This window comes from Vipera berus (genome assembly GCF_964194415.1).
Source record: "Vipera berus genome assembly, chromosome: 4".
NCBI lineage: Eukaryota > Metazoa > Chordata > Lepidosauria > Squamata > Viperidae > Vipera > Vipera berus.
The window spans coordinates 109,715,899-109,732,790 of NC_138206.1; the positions used below are offsets into that span (position 1 = coordinate 109,715,899).

Sequence of the window (16,892 nt, forward strand, 5' to 3'; positions counted from 1 at the left end):
ACCTGCCTAAGGGTAAGGAATCCATCATGGTGCAGCTGGAAAACCAGTATCGTTTGGAATTCTGCTATTTGAAAAGGTCTTAGGAGATTTAAGGCTTATAGTCTCTTTGAAAATATGGTTATGTCCTAATTTTTCAATTGGTTTACCTTAGCTAGATTCTTGATGTCACTTAATAACCAAAACTCGCATTGGAAACAAAAGCAAAACTGCTTTAAATTTCTAATCAGAATGTGAAACGTATGATCATACTAAACAATATCGTATTCCTTTTCAAGGCAACTTCGGATGCAGACCTGAAAGAACACATGGTGGGAATCATCTTTAGCAGGAGTAAACTCACGAATTTGCAAAAGCAGGTTTGTTCCTTAGAACATTTTGTAAAGCTGGCTTTATTCCACTACGTGGTGCATGTGATCTCCAGCTTAAGAATAAAAGATTTCATATGCTAAGAGATCAAGTCACTCGGGAAAGGAGGGGGACCCTGTCAGTTAGGAACTTGTCAGTGCCCCCCAAACCTATAAAAATGGTGGACTTACAATTCTACCAGCAAGGGAAAAATATAATGCTTGATTTTCAGTGTAAAGATTAAAATTGACCCATCCTAAGTTTCCACAGTGAACATCAATACACTTGTGGTGGTCATGTGCACAGAATGAAGTAGACTGGTATGCGCAAGGTACTCAGTATATTCACTTAACAGGAGACACGTATGTACACGTATGTATTTGTGAGGTGAGAAGCATCTGGGACAGGAATTGGGGATGTTAGAATCCATATGATCAGCAGGAATAAAGTCTTCCCTCCCATACATGTGCAGACATGTGAATCATCCAGGTTGTCCCAAAGGTGCTTTTCCAAAAACACAACAGGACTTTTTTCTCCCCGCCACCCCCACCCCCCAAACAATCAAATGAGTGCAAAGAATATAAATCCTTCCACTTCCCACCACTCAGTTAGAACTGAAGAAGTTTCTTGGATGAGAAGTTAAATGTTTTCAAGGGAATTTTTTTTAAAAAAAATCCAGTTTAGGTAAAAATGCGTTTGGGACATTTCAATGGTTTTACCTTGGCAGCAATTCCCAGCGTAGTGAAATGCAATCCATCCATTCTTTTGAGGAGGGGCGTGTGTGATTTGGGCAAGATGTATCATTCACCTTGCAAGAACAGCTACTTCTGTTTATATTTGTCCTAAGGGCTTCAGGTCTACCACTTGTAGTATGTGAATTCATGTAAGCACACTGTGAGGTAGACTTAAGTCTCAGTTCAGCCTCGTATTTCCTTGAACTTAATGGGGTATCTGTACTAAACATCAGTATTTTTGAAGAGACATGCAGTCTTGTTCGGGTGGGGTGGGCAACCTGTAGTCTGTGTACCAGCACTGGGCTGCAGCATGCCAGAAACCAGGCCACGCAAACAAGCAAAGCCCCAGCCGCGGGATGCAGGCAGCTCTTGAAACCACACCACCCCCGGTTCGGGGAAAAACCTCTCTCTACAGAACTGACCCCTGGTGCCCCAAAGGTTGGGGGCCGCTGGTTTAGGTCAGGGGTCTCCAACCTTGGCCATTTTAAGACTTGTGGACTTCAACTCCCAGAATTCCTCAGCCAGCCAAAGCTGGCTGAGGAATTCTGGGAGTTGAAAGTCCACAAGTCTTAAAAGTGGCCAAGGTTGGCGACCCCTGGCTTAGGCGATTAAACTGACAGGTCTGAGCTACGGTTTAATTTCCTCTGGTGCCTCTATTTGGGATTAGGTCTGTGCTCATATCGTGCAAGCCATCCGCATGGAAGCCACGCGTGTCCGAGAAGAATGGGAACATGCCATTTCCAGCAAGGAGAATGCCAACTCCCAGCCCAACGACGAGGATGCCTCTTCGGACGCCTACTGCTTCGAGCTGCTGTCCATGGTGCTGGCCCTGAGCGGCTCCAATGTAGGGCGCCAGTACCTGGCCCAACAGCTGACCTTGCTGCAGGATCTCTTCTCCTTGCTGCACACAGCTTCTCCCAGAGTCCAGAGGCAGGTTAGTGTTGAAAAGGAGGCACCTTCTCCGGCTGCGGGATGGTTGGCTCCCGAGCCACGGTCGGCTGACCTCTGTGGCTGCCCCCTTTCAGGTCACCTCTTTACTGAGACGGGTCCTGCCGGAAGTCACCCCAAGTCGCTTGGCCAGCGTCATTGGGGTCAAAGCCCTGCCTCCAGCAGATATCAGCGATATCATCCACTCCACGGAGAAGGGAGACTGGAACAAGCTGGGCATTTTGGACATGTTCCTGGGCTGTATTGCCAAAGCACTCACTGTTCAGCTCAAGGCCAAAGGCACCACCATAACGGGCACGGCTGGCACGGCAGCTGGGAAAGGCGTTACGACTGTTACTTTGCCAATGATTTTCAATTCCAGGTTGGTAGCAGTTACACAGGGACGCGGTGGCTCAGTGGGTTAGGACGTTGAGCTTGTTGATCAGAAGGTCGGCAGTTTGGCGGGTCGAATCCCAATTGCCACATAGCAGAGTGAGCACCTGTTACTCGTCCCAGCTTCTGCCAACCTAGCAGTTCGAAAGCACGTAAAAATGCAAGTAGAAAAATAGGGACCACTACGGTGGGAAGTCATGCCGGCCACATGACCACAGAGACGTCCTCGGACAAGCGCTGGCTCTTCGGCTTTGAAACGGAGATGAGCACTGGCCCCTAGAGTCGGAAACGAGTAGCACACATGTGCGGGGGAACCTTTACCTAGCAGTTACACAGTTCCCCATAGCCCACGGGACTTTTTTTTTGTAAAGATTTGTGCCGACTCCCCTTTGAGATGACACAGCTGTGTGCCTAAAACGTGCTTCAAAAATGCTGTCCATTCTAATTTTATTTTATTTTATTTCTCCCTCTAGTTACCTTAGACGAGGTGAAAGCCATTGGTGGATGAAGGGCTCAACTCCGACGCAGATTTCAGAAATCATTATTAAGCTCATAAAAGACATGGCAGCTGTAAGCTTCCTTTATCTTAGCATATACCTCTTCTGCTCTGCGGTTCACCCAGAGCAGTTTTGCTCAGGTAGACTTTAGCATTTTTTCCTCTTTGTGTGAAACATATTCATGCTCTAAACTGCTTCCTTGTGCAGGGTCACTTGTCTGAAGCTTGGTCTCGTGTGACAAAAAATGCCATTGCTGAAACAATTATTGCTTTGACCAAAATGGAGGAAGAATTCAGATCCCCTGCGCGCTGCATCGCCACAACTCGTGTAAGAAAGTTGACTTACCTGTTATCTCTGCTTCTCATCCATCCTCTTTACTAATAGTTATTCTTATTAGTTTATAATACAAAGATAACATTACTAATAAATCTATAAATTGTCAAGATCTAGTCTGATTGGAGGGACGCGGTGGCTCAGTGGGTTAGGACGCTGAGCTTGTCGATCAGAAGGTCGGCAGTTTGGTGGGTCGAATCCCGAGTGCCACGTAACAGAGTGAGTGCCTGTTACTCGTCCCAGCTTCTGCCAACCTAGCAGTTCAAAAGCACGTAAAAATGCAAGTAGAAAAATAGGGACCGCTACGGTGGGAAGGTAACAGGGTTCCGTGCGCCTTTGGCGTCTAGTCATGACCACAGAGACGTCCTCGGACAAGCGCTGGCTCTTCGGCTTTGAAACGGAGATGAGCACCGGCCCCTGGAGTCGGAAACGACTAGCACGCATATGCGGGGGAACCTTTACCTTTACCTTTTTTAGTCTGATTGGAAGAGAACCCAAGCCCCAGGAAATAGATAAATCAGCAATTGCTCCAACCGTTATGTTGCTAAATGAGCCTGTCCTCCTTCCTGCAGTTGTGGCTGGCCCTGGCCTCTCTCTGTGTCCTTGACCAGGATCACGTTGACCGCCTCTCTTCTGGAAGATGGATGGGTAAAGATGGACAGCAGAAACAGATGGTGAGGAATAAGTGCAAAAAAAAAAAAGCTGCCCCCAGTGTATCTTTCAGAGTTAGTCCCCCTATCTTTTGAGATACTGGATGTTTCTCAGTAAAAGGAATGTGATATTCTTTGCTTCTGTGTTAACGTTTCAGAGTGCAAATACATCTTGTGTTTTGGAAAGTAAAGGTACATATCAGCTTGAGCCAGTTGACCGAAGCTGATCTTCCCAAGCTGAGTAGAGTTGGGCCTGGTTAAGCACTTGGGTGGGACACCAGGAAGCAACCTTAGATGCAGGAAGCTGAGGGAAAAAATGGAAGGAATGCCAGCTATAAACAATCCACAGATAGGAAATGAGTTTGTAATTTATTTCATAAGCTGATTAAAGCCTGGGAAGGAGAAATTCAAAATGCTCAAAATCTTTATTAATTAATTATTTATCATGTGTTTGCTGTCGCCAATAAGAGAGGGATGGACATTCCTACCACAGTTTCCAAAAACCCCTACCTTTCCCTCAATTCTTACATGAAAAGTCCTTCTTGAGGTGTCAGGTTTCTCAGGAAAATTAAGGAGAAAAAAATCCTGTGCTTAGAAAAAAAAGTCAACAGGAAACAAGCTCAACTCTAAGTAAAGAGTTTGCTAACCTTAGACTGATCTTTTTAAAATCTTTCAGCCGATGTGTGATAACCATGATGATGGAGAAACGGCGGCCATTATCTTATGCAACATCTGTGGGAATCTCTGCACAGACTGTGATCGATTCCTCCATCTTCATCGGCGAACAAAGTCACATCAGCGACAGGTGACGTATGACTCATGCTTCCCAACCCTCTGGGGAGAAAAAAAGTCATATTTAAAATTCCCCTTTTTTAAAGATGGCATGCAAGTTCATAATTTGTCATCTCCTAGTCACATGAGAAAAGGTCAGAGTAGGAATTTGCTTTTGTCAATCTGTGGTGATATATCATCACCCCAGATCTGCAGGGAAAGCCTGAACCAGTGTCAGGGCTTGGATGGAGAACAGAAGCTGAGATTAAAACCTCTCAAATGGAATTACCTAATGATTTGATTTATTATTTTATTTTACTTTATTTTATTATGTTATTTTATTCTTTTATTAAGTTATTTTATTACTTTACTACATTATTTTTATTTTATTACATTATTTTATTATTATTATTTCATTATTTATTTTATTTATTTGCAGCCCATGTGACCACAAAGAGACTTTGGGGGAGAATTTGCTTAGCAGCAGAACCTCAGTTTGCTTCCAACAGGCCACCTTATTTTATTCCCACTCTTTAGAGGGAGGAGGAAAAAAAACTGCAAAAAACCTGAGCATTTTGCTACTCACAAGTCTGCTTGCAATCTGGGCAGAAAGAATATGGGCAGTCTCAGGGTTGAGTTTTTAGTTGCCAGGTGGTCTCTGAACTCACTTCTCTTCCTGCAGGTGTTTCAGTGTGGAGGGGTTAGTATAAGAGTGTGTTCTCCTTACGTGTAGTATGTGTAGAAGCAGGTGAGCTTAACATGCAGCACCATAGAGTTTGCTCCTAGCAGAGGCCTCTTTGCCCTTTCCAAATGTTCTTGGACGCTGTGGGCAGCTCAGGGTGGGATTCTCAGGTGCCAGGTGGTCTCCGAATTCATTTCTCTTCCTGCAGACCTTTCCATGCCTGTCCAGGCAAGCTCATCAGTGCAGGGTGGAGAGGAGCTGTTCTGGCTGGGAACTGGTATTGGCCCTTGTTTGATTGGCCTTCTTTATCTGGTGCTGGTTTCTGTTGATCTGGCCATTGATCGATAGCTCTGTGAAGCTTTGAACTGAAAAATGGAATCATTATTACCTTGTTTTTTTATTTTAGATTATTTTATTTTATTGCTAATAAAGTCAAATAAGAGAGAAATAACTTAAATATACAAAAGTCTATATTTCGAAAGTCCAGAGATCCCTTTTTGAGAGAGATAAGAATTGATGGATGGATGGATAGATAGATAGATAGATAGATAGATAGATAGATAGATAGATAGATAGATAGATAGATAGATAGATAGATAGATAGATAGATAGATAGATAGATGATAGATGTGTATTTTTATCATCTAGGCTCCCTAATTACAAATCTTAATAAGTGTTTGGCAAACCCAACAGGTGTTCAAAGAAGAAGAAGAGGCTATCAAAGTAGATCTCCATGAAGGTTGTGGTAGGACTAAACTCTTCTGGTTGATGGCACTAGCCGATTCTAAAACCATGAAGGCTATGGTGGAATTCAGAGAACATACAGGTAAAAGTTATTTTTAATTAAAGTTTTATTTTTATCACTTGAATGGTGGCAATGTAAAATACATTGAGCATTCTGAGAATGTGTCATACAATGCTCATTCATTCATTCGTTCGTTCAGAAGTATTTTGAGCACCCAGCTCAATGAGATATGTGATGATTTACGTCTCTTACTGTAGTTCTGGAGATGCAGGAAACAGCATACTAGCTTCTAGGTTGAAGACGCTGGCTTGCATAGAATAACACAAGCAGAGTTGGAAAAATACTGGTTCAGGCGCACTGATCAAAATGGGTCTTTGCGCTTACATCGTGAACTTGACTGAAATTGGAATCTAGTTGGCAGCTTCTCTTTCTCCCTTAACTTGTCTCTCTTAACATCTGCCTGGCTGATTCCATCCTGCAGGGATAAACACATTCTCGGCTCCTCCAGTTAAACCATGTCATCTATTGGGACCCTGAAAATGTTCATGGTCTGTAGCAGCACCTGTCCTCTGGAAGAAATTCACCCTCAAGATCTGGTCCCACTCTGCTGTTTTTCAGCCAAGCCACTGAGACCTGGCTTTTTCACCCAGGACTTTAGCAAGAGATAGTAGCACTCTGGCTTCTTCATATTTCTCTCTTTTTTTTTAATCTTTACCTTTGGTTTTGTTGATTGGATTGTAACCTCTTTGTCTGATTGTTGTGAGTTTCCCAGAGTCATTGAGAATTGGGTGGCATACAGGTTCAAACAATAATTATACTACTTCAGTGCAGAAATGATGCCCGATGGGCGATTTTTGCCCAGCGCCTCATGTACTATATGGATGAAAGCAAATCAGAAAAGTACAGTGTGTAAATTCCCTCCTTGCAGGATTTTCCCAGGGAGTCCTGTTTGATGCACAGACCTTTTCAGGATCTGTCTCTGACACCTCTGGTTCCAGAGGACCTGGCAAGTAGATCTGTCTCTGTACCAAAAACCCTGCAAAACTGCTGCCGTTCCTCATTAGGCCAAGCACATTTTTCCCTTTTTTTTTCCTGCTAGATGCTTCAGTTTTTCAGGGCCTGCAAAGCCACGGCTGCTGGGTAGATCCTTTGCGCACGGTAGAATGGTTCGTATTTGCCTGATTTGATAATACAGAAGTTTTATTCTCTTTTCTTTCTGGTTTGGATCTAGGCAAGCCCACCGCAAGCAGCTGCGAAGTATGTCGTTTCTGCGGCTGCCGAAACGGAACAGAATTATCGGCTGTCGGCAGTGTCTGTTCAGATGCTGACTGCCAGGTCTGTACCCCCCAAACTCTGAGCCAGTCTTAGAATGTCCGAGACGAACTACTTGGAACTTGCGAACGTCACTCCTGAGTGGCATCTCTAGGAGGATAGCTCAACCAGGCCAGTTCTGGGTGAAGCTATAAGCCAGCACCCAGCAAGGAATGGGCAGAGCAAGGCCAGCAGCTGTCCTCTTGAGGGTTCCCCTATAGATGTTGGCCAAAGCAGGACAGGACCCCTTGGCATTCCTGCTGCTCTTCATCCTCCTACCCATTCAAATGCCAATTCAAAGGAAAAAAAGAAGACTTATCCTTCTGCGCATCAGACATCAGTCTAAGCAGCTTTGGGTACAGTGGACAAAGTTTTCGTTCAGACTCTCATTCGGCGGACTAATGTCTGCTGAAAGTAGAGACTGTACGGCCTGTTTATGGGGCACGATGGCTCAGTGGCTAAAGATGCTGAGCTTGTCAGCTGGAAAGCTGACAGCCTGGGTTCAAAACCCGAGCACCATCCAACAGGGCGAGCTTCCTTCATCTGGAAGTTCAAAAGTATACAAATGCCAGTAGATAAATAGGTGGGAAGGCAACGGTGTTCCCTGCACCTTTGGCATATAGCCATGCTGGCCACTTGACCACGAAAAATGCCTTCAGACGCTCCCTCAAGCCAAGAAACCAATGAGCACTGCCCGGTAGGGCTGGAGACAACTGGGCAGGGAAACCTTTTACCTTTACCTGCAATTTGATGTAAATTTAGAGTTTGCAGACCCTCCCCCTTAAAGCTGCCAGACGTGGGCTCTCTTGCCTGTTCAAAACATGTGTCTGACTGAGGGGAGCAGTTCAGCAGGCAGAAGAACAGTTCTGCCATTCCTACCGTGACATTCATTTTAAGATTGCTACGGGTTGGTGTTTTTTTTGGTTTCTTTTTTTTGATCCCCTGCAAAGAACATTGATGGAGTTGTTGCTGACCCTTTCCTAGGAATATGCTAAGCTCGCCTGCAGCAAAACTCACCCTTGTGGCCATCCTTGCGGAGGAGTCAGGAACGAAGGCCAGTGTTTGCCCTGCCTGCATGGCTGCGACAAGAGCACCACCACCGCCCTGAAGCAAGACGCCGACGACATGTGCATGATTTGCTTCACGGAAGCACTTTCAGCAGCTCCCGCCGTTCAGGTGTGCTGCTCACTCTCTCTCTCTCTCTCTCTCTCTCTCTCTCTCTCCTCTCTCCTCTCTCCTCTCTCTCTTAAACCAACCCTGGGTCCCAGCAAGTCTGGGCAAAGAGGTTCAACTTTTATTTATTTATTTATTTCTTCCGGTAGTATTGATGTTCATACGCATCTATGAATTGGAACTATTAGTGGTCTTAGCGTTGTTTAGCTGGACTCTGGCGCGTTTGGGGTTCCATTTTTTTAAAACAAATATTTTGCTTGGCACGAAGAATAAGCATTTAAAACATTTAAAATAAGTGCCAGGGGACCTGAAATTAGAACTGAGGATCTCTGGGGGATGCTATGACTTTGTAGCATCCCCTTTCCGACAAGAACTGACTTTGCCAAGCACCATGTAAATGTGAGCGCTGGTTGCCAGCAGCACGTGCACAGAAAGCAGACCGAAAGTCACTAGCTATGCACACCGGCTAATGTGAATCTTAAACGGACCCGTTCACTGCACAGAATGAGAGTCATCTTGGTGGCCATGCAGTCCACATGCTGGAATCACCATTTTGGGGACCTGGTGGTTTCATGGCAGGGATCTGCAGGAGGCACCAGGGACTCCTAGGCCTGGCTAGGACTTGAAGGTCCCTTCCCAGGGCTCCTTATAGGGAACTGGAAGCAGAATTGCCACTTCCTCCAAAGCCATACGAGGGTTGGAAAATGATGTCAGGAGAAGAAATTGAGAGACAAATAACACTTGCTTTGGGTCAAATGTGCCAAAGTGGTGCTTAGCCATCAGAGCTAGGAAGTTGCCTAGCTAGCAAAAAAAAAACAAAAAAAAACACGAAAGTAAGACAAACCATTGCTAAGCCGGTTTTTGTGGAGAAAAATCCATTGAAGACTTGAGCACAAATTACAGCCAAGCTCTGCCTAGCAGGGACCACGTGAACGGATTTGATGGAAAGGAGAAGGCAGTTTTCCTCTGATCCTACTGCCAAACCCCTCTCTTGATTTCACTACGAGGGCGGGAGGGCATCGATTCATCCTCTGGATTCACTCTAAGGGTGGCGAGGGCACCAGTGAAGCCGCTGCCAACTGCAGACACGGTGCAGCAGCTCAAGCCACATTCCACTAAATCCGAGGGGATAACGCGCACCACTGCGCTGATCGGCTTCCAAGCCTGGTTTAATAGGGTCCATTGCTTTTTCCCCAGGATCATCTTAATCTGGTCTCCTGGTTTTTTCCACTATGTTTCAATATTCCACTTCAGTAATTTTAATCTTGAATTAGGTGCAAAAAGCAATGTGAAAAATAAAGCTTGACGTGGGATTAAGCGAACTACCACTTTCACTGGAAAGTGAGAAAGTTACCTGTAGAGACTGCCACAAGTACCTTGTCAAAGACCAGATTCTAGTTCAAATGTGGTTTTACCGGATTAAAATCAGAAATCATGGTGACCCTCCACCCTGGTTAAACACAATACTTGGCAGTTAACGGCTGAGGAGTATGGCAGAGCTCACAAACACATCATTTTCCTTCCTTCCAACTGATACTACTCATACATATCAGCCACCACATTCCTTATCACAAGTTCACTGGGCTAAAACTTATCCAACATGCTGTTCCAGGGGACTCATATAATTGTGGTCAGGTATCCAGGGCTTTTTTTTTTGTCATAGAACACCCAGAACGGAGTTCCGGCACCTTTTTTGGATGGAACCTTGTAGGGTAGGCAAGGCGGGTTGTATGATGTGTGAGTTCCGACACTTTTTTTTTATATATATACAAAAAAAGCACTGGGTATGACACCAAATGTGTTTATGAATTCCAAATCAGGGCTGATCATGGCTGCTAAGAGACAAAATGGTTTTGAAAAAAAAACCTTGCAGTTAGGGAAAGTTAAGGGAACGTTGAGCTTTGGTGGATCTATCAAGGAGTTATCAGTGCAAATTAATTCATAGTTCTTACTTTCTCCAGCTGGACTGTAGCCATATATTCCACTTGCAATGCTGCTGCCGGGTTCTGGAAAACCGATGGCTTGGCCCCCGCATTACTTTTGGGTTCATGTCCTGCCCCATTTGCAAGGTAAGTTACAGAGTCAAGAGTTTCTGTTATGCATCTGGTAATTTACACTGAAGGAGACACCTCTGTCACCGTTGATTTATCGGTTGATAATCTTCACGAATTAGAAGCCTTGAGTTTTGGAAGAAGAAGAAAAAAAGAATTGCATGTGTTTTCCATTGGTTTTCATAGTGATCAATTACCTTTATATACTTTTCCTTATTTTTAGCTAAAATATTTACTTTACTTGCATATTCCATATTTAGGATGTTTGGCAACTGGCTCATATTTATGACTGGTTGCACATCCCATAGTCACGTGATTGCAGTTTGTGACATTTTTTTTTTTGCCAGTTTCAGAGGGGGAGGGGAAATGCCCATTAGGGAGAATGGGTTTGTACTGAAGACATGATTTGCTTAACAATAGTCATAGTTGGGTCCTTTTACATGGCTGCCTCAATTTATGACAACCAAAAGTCTGGTCCGAATTGCTTTGGCCTGTCTTGTTCTTTCCTCTTCACAGAAGGACTGTTTGCACGAACTGACTAGTTGTCACTTGTTTCTGTACCAAGCAAACTATGATCTCTTTCTCTTTTTTTGCCCAGTAAACTGTGATTTGTGGCTTACTGCTTCTTTCCTTTTTTTAACACAACAGAACAAAATAAACCACGTGGTATTAAAGGACTTACTTGATCCAATCAAAGAACTCTATGAGGATGTGAAGAGGAAAGCCCTAATGAGGCTGGAATATGAAGGGCTGCACAAGAGCGAAGCCATCACAACACCTGGAGTTCGGTTTTATAACGACCCTGCTGGCTTTGCCATGAACAGATACGCGTATTACGTTTGCTACAAATGCAAGAAGGTATGATCCAGATTCAAATGGCGGACATGAGATGTGTCTTTCAGCATGATTGATGAATACGTTGAGCCACATATTTACTATATATTGAGCCACATGATTGACTTGTATATTGAGCCACATATTTTTTAATGATAGCACTGCGATTGCTCCAAGCAAGTTATACTTGACCACAAGTATGTGTGTGTGTATATGTGTACATATATATATATGTGTGTGTGTGTGTGTGTATATTATATATATATATGTGTGTGTGTGTGTGTGTATATTATATATATATATATGTGTGTGTGTGTGTATATATATATATATATATATATATATATATATATATATATATATATATATATATATATATATATATATATATATATATATATATATATATATATATACACACACACACACACACACACACACACACACTTAACAACCAAAGTGGGGGTGACTTATTTCTCAACTTTCAGCTTACGAACTCTTGTTTTCAAGAACTTTTTTCTTTCCTCTCTTTACTTTCTAAATTTTCTTGCATCTTCTTACAAGTGGCCTTTCTTGCCCTCTCCCTTTATTCAGCATCTTTTCAGTTCCTAAGACCTTTTCTTCTTTTCTCCAGATGCTTTTACCTGCCCTAGCAGCTTTTAGCCCAACCCAAGTCCCTCCTTGAAGGGGAAAGAAATTCAGATGTAGGGACAGGAATTCAGACGAAGGAAAAAGAATTCAGACCTGAGTCGATAAGAGAGCTTTGAACCAGCCAGGCAGCCTCGTCTCCAAAAAAAGAACTCCCCCGAGTACTGCCCGCTGAACTTTTATTCACCTCCAATCTTACAAAAACTACATCAGTCTCATACAAAATAGGATACATGGAAATCATTGGATTATTCAGGTGCCTATGAGATCACACAAAAACAAGGTAGCATAAGATGTATGTGAAGGCTTTATCATAGCTTTTCCCAAACCTCCCACATGCTAGCCCGCCTGCCAGCCAGGAGAGTGTGCTCTCACTGAAGCTAACAGAGGAGCCTGCTAGGGGGGAACGGAAAGGCTGAAGGGTGAGAAACCAAATTCTTGGGAAGCCAAATTCTGGCCGTTCCCACACCTCCTTTCACAGTCTTTAAGGTGGTTCATCGCAGCCACTCCCAGAAGCTTTGCTGTTACAGAGTCACACCTAGTTGGAATACATTTGGAATTAGAGCATCTTTCAGATGGATACATCCTAATGCCTTTCTATTATTTGATTCACATGTTTCACGTGTAATTGGTATAACTTCCCATTAATCTCAGCGTTGAATGTATTTGCTTCGAAAGCACGACACCTTTATAGTTCCTGACTGACCCAATTTCATAATAAATCCATTCCAAGTGGAGTTTTGAAACAAAATGTTTTGTTATTGGATACTAATGAAAATCCTTCATTCATACTCCCCTTGCTTTTTCCCCCTTAAAGCAGATAATAGCTGCAAACCCAAAATAATGTGGTTAAGATGTCGTTGGAGGCCTCTTAACTATTTCACTGACTCCCCGTTTTCTGGAAGTTGGTGCAGTGCTCCGCTTTTCTTCTTGGTTTCCTCCTCCAGGCTTATTTTGGTGGAGAAGCCCGTTGTGATGCTGAAGCTGGACAAGGAGACGATTACGACCCCCGGGAGCTCATCTGCGGCGCCTGCTCTGATGTATCGAGAGCTCAGGTGGTAAAGCTTTTTCCTTCTGCCATTTCAGCAACATGTTCAATAAATCAGGGGTCTCCAACCTTGGCAATTTTAAGACTTGTGGACCTCAGCTCCCGGAATCAGACAGCTCAGCAGTTGTCGAAGTTGGAGATCCCCACAATAGATCATGCATCTTCATATATCTTAAATAAGAAGAGTCAATGTTCACACTCTTCAGCTTAAGCTGTTTTTTATCTTTTCTTCCCCCCCCCCCCAGATGTGTCCCAAACACGGTACAGATTTTCTAGAGTACAAATGCCGCTACTGTTGTTCGGTGGCCGTTTTCTTTTGTTTTGGGACCACCCATTTTTGCAATGCTTGTCACGATGACTTCCAGAGAATGACGAGTATTCCGAAAGAGGAGCTTCCTCACTGCCCTGCAGGTAACAATTTAAAGTGTCATTAAAATTATATTTCTGGGTAGTTTGTGAGTTGTCTTTGATCACTGCCAACTGCAGTGGTTTTCTTCCAGATGGGGTTTAGAAGCCTTAAAATAAACTTACTTAGATTAGTTTTGCCTAAGAATTTCCAGTGTAGATCACGATAGGTCAGTTACATTCAGCTGTGCCTGTGAAATTTCATACATTGTGAGAAGAAAAAAATATTAACAGGCTTATGAAACAAAGTCAGTTGCAATGGTCTAGCTGTTCCATGGTATTAAAGGGCCCATTTTTGTAATCTGCATGGTAAAACTACACCAGGTCCAATAGAACTAGGGAAAAAAGGCGATTAAATCCCAGGCAAACATGCAGATAGGTAGCCTTTCACTTACGACCACAAATTCTATTGCTAAGTGAGACATTTGTTGAGTTATGCCCCATTTGCCACAGCTAAGTGAATCACCGCAGTTTAAGGTTGTTAAGTGAATCTGGCTTCCCCACTGATTTTTGCTGGTCAGGTAGTTCCAAAAGGTAATCAAATGACCCCGGGACACGGCAACGATCATAAATGTGAGTCAGTTGTCAGGCATCTTGAATTTTGATCGTGTGACCATGGTGATGCCCGAAGAGTTGTTTGAAAAACAGCCATAAGTCACTTTTTTTCAGTGCCATTGCAACTTCAAATGGTCACTAAAGTACTGTTGTAAGTCTAGCCCTTTTCCCCATCTGGAGTAAAAAAAGAAAAGAACAAAAGTCTTAGGAAGTAAAAAGATACTAAATAAAGGAAGAGGGCAAGGAAGGTCATCTGTATAAGAAGGTGCAAGAAAATTTAGAAACTACCTGTATTATGAGGGACTCCAAAGTTAGGCTCACAAGAGCAAAGTGCATAGAAGCCCTTTATTTTTTATTATTATTTATAAAGTTGACTGGCCGCCCATTTTGCCACCAGGTAACTCTGTGCCAGCTTATAATGTTAATTACGTATAATTAATAATTATATTATTTTCATTATAAAATTATAAATAACATTATACAAATTATATTTGGATATACAAATTATAAATATATTTTTTAAAAAGAAACGTAAATAACGAACCTACATAGTAATTTATAAAATTTACTGGTCACCCATTTTATCACCAGGTAAACTGGGCAGTTTATAATCATAATAATTATGGGTAGTTATTAATAATTATATTATTTTCATTATATTATAAAATTATAAATACATTATACAAATTATACTTGGATATACAAATACAAGTTACAAACAAATAAAAATAGTTAGAAAAATATTACAACCTATAAAATTTATTGGCCTCCCACTCGACCACCAGGTAACCCTGGGCAGCTTTTAGCCATAATAATTATCGGTGATTATGGTAATAATTATATTATTTTCACTGTATTGTAAATACATTATACAAACGATACTTGGATATACAAATACAAGTGATAAACAAATAAAAATATTTATTAAAATATTACAACCTATAAAATTTATTGGCCTCCCATTTGACCACCAGGTAACCCTGGGCAGCTTGTAATCGTAATAATTATGGGTTGTTATTAATAATTATATTATTTTCACTGTATTGTAAATACATTATACAAACGATACTTGGATATACAAATACAAGTTATAAACAAATAAAAATAGTTAGAAAAATATTACAACCTATAAAATTTATTGGCCTCCCACTCGACCACCAGGTAACCCTGGGCAGCTTTTAGCCATAATAATTATGGGTGGTTATTAATAATTATATTATTTTCACTGTATTGTAAATACATTATACAAATGATACTTGGATATAGAAATACAAGTTATAAGCAAATAAAAATATTTAGAAAAATATTACAACCTATAAAATTTATTGGCCTCCCACTTGACCACCACATAATAATTATGGATGGTTATTAATAATTATATTATTTTCAATGTATTGTAAATACATTAGACAAATGATATTTGGATATACAAATACAAGTTATAAACCAATAAAAATATTTAGAAAAATATTATAACCTATAAAATTTATTGGCCTCCCACTTGACCACCAGCCATAATAATTCCGGGTGGTTATTAATATTAAAGACCCATCATCCTTAGGTCCAGGGAACCCTTCCTACGTCTCCCTGGCCGTGCAGCTGGCTCGGGCCCGGGGAGGGAAGCAGCCTGGGCGAGGGGGATGGGGAGGGAAGCAGCCGGGACGGGAAGGAATGAAGCCCCGTTGACGGCCGGCTTCGGCCTCTCTCTCTCTTCTCCCTCAGGTCCCAAGAGCAAGCAGCTGGAAGGAGCCGAGTGTCCGCTCCACGTCGTCCACCCGCCCACCGGCGAGGAGTTCGCGCTGGGCTGCGGCGTCTGCAGAAACGCGCACACTTTCTAGCCGCCGCGGAAAGGCGGGAACCAGCCCGGGACCATTTGGCCAGCAGGGCGCCGGGGGGCCTGCCGCGCCCCCCGAGCTCAGCCTCCCAGGCGCTTGCATGCGGCTACGACGCGCATCGCCCTCCCCCCCCCTCCCGGGGCCTGGCCGAGCAGGCAACTCCGGAGGCCGCTGACTTCGCCCGTTCCTCCTCCTCCTCCTCCTCCTGAATGCCGGACAGTGGCTGCCGCGGGCAGGGCTAGGGCGGGAGGCAGGCAGGCAGCGGCGGGATCCCCCCACCCCACCCCTTCCCCGTTCGGGCTCAGCCGCAGCCCTCGACGTGTCAACCACTCTTCGATCGCGCTGTGTAGATCTTATATCTGTATATGTATATATGCATATACACGTATGTGTGTATATCGAGGGTCTTCCAACTCGGCCCTTTTCTGACTTGCGGACTTCAATTCCCAGAATTCCTCAGCCAGGCACGCTGGATGAGGAATTCTGGGAGTTGAAGTCCACAAGTTACAAAAGGGCCGAGTTTGAAGGCCCCTGGTGTATATGTATATGTATGTATATATATATGCGCCGTGTCAACTGTCTGTCCCGCCTCGAGTCCTGGATTGTAAACGGCGGCCTTCCTTTCCTCCCAAGCTGGGGGCTCCGAGGGCGCCGTCCGGCCGAAGTGCACTTCCGAAGGCGCCTCCCCGCCCAGCAGCGTCGCCCAAGGGAATGTAGCCTCAATAAAGCCACGCGGGGCCTTTTCCTACCTGAGACTCCTGAGGAGAATTCTTGCCGGACAGAGGGAGGGAGGGGGGGGCGGAGAGGGAGGGGCGGGGCCGCGCGTGCGCCGCGCACCCTTCCGCCATCTTGACCGGCGCGAAGTAAACAAGGCGGCGAGTGCGGTTGTCGGGGGTGGAACCGGCGGCCTCGTTGAGACAGACGCGCGCCCCCTCCCCCGTAGACACACACATAC

General features: G+C 43.8%; 1 protein-coding gene and 1 long non-coding RNA gene across 2 annotated transcripts in view; one reads left to right on the top strand and one right to left on the bottom strand.

The window, feature by feature from the left end:
* Nucleotides 1–16,685, top strand: part of MYCBP2 (MYC binding protein 2) — a 141,309-nt gene extending 124,624 nt beyond the window's left edge. The window contains exons 70-84 of the mRNA XM_081326766.1: nt 276–356; nt 1,747–2,013; nt 2,105–2,388; nt 2,873–2,969; nt 3,104–3,223; nt 3,802–3,903; nt 4,556–4,684; nt 6,026–6,158; nt 7,309–7,412; nt 8,373–8,564; nt 10,523–10,630; nt 11,261–11,470; nt 13,042–13,149; nt 13,388–13,553; nt 15,825–16,685. Of these exons, the coding sequence (XP_081182892.1) occupies nt 276–356; nt 1,747–2,013; nt 2,105–2,388; nt 2,873–2,969; nt 3,104–3,223; nt 3,802–3,903; nt 4,556–4,684; nt 6,026–6,158; nt 7,309–7,412; nt 8,373–8,564; nt 10,523–10,630; nt 11,261–11,470; nt 13,042–13,149; nt 13,388–13,553; nt 15,825–15,940 (2,217 nt within the window). The 3' untranslated portion in view covers nt 15,941–16,685. The remainder of the gene's footprint in view (nt 1–275; nt 357–1,746; nt 2,014–2,104; nt 2,389–2,872; nt 2,970–3,103; nt 3,224–3,801; nt 3,904–4,555; nt 4,685–6,025; nt 6,159–7,308; nt 7,413–8,372; nt 8,565–10,522; nt 10,631–11,260; nt 11,471–13,041; nt 13,150–13,387; nt 13,554–15,824) is intronic.
* On the bottom strand, nt 13,358–16,708 carry LOC308667510. The gene is made up of 3 exons (XR_014026303.1): nt 16,687–16,708; nt 13,674–14,276; nt 13,358–13,547 (listed from the first exon to the last, which is right to left on the bottom strand). It is a non-coding gene; the product is annotated as an uncharacterized lncRNA (long non-coding RNA).
* Nucleotides 16,709–16,892: the final 184 nt, after the last annotated feature.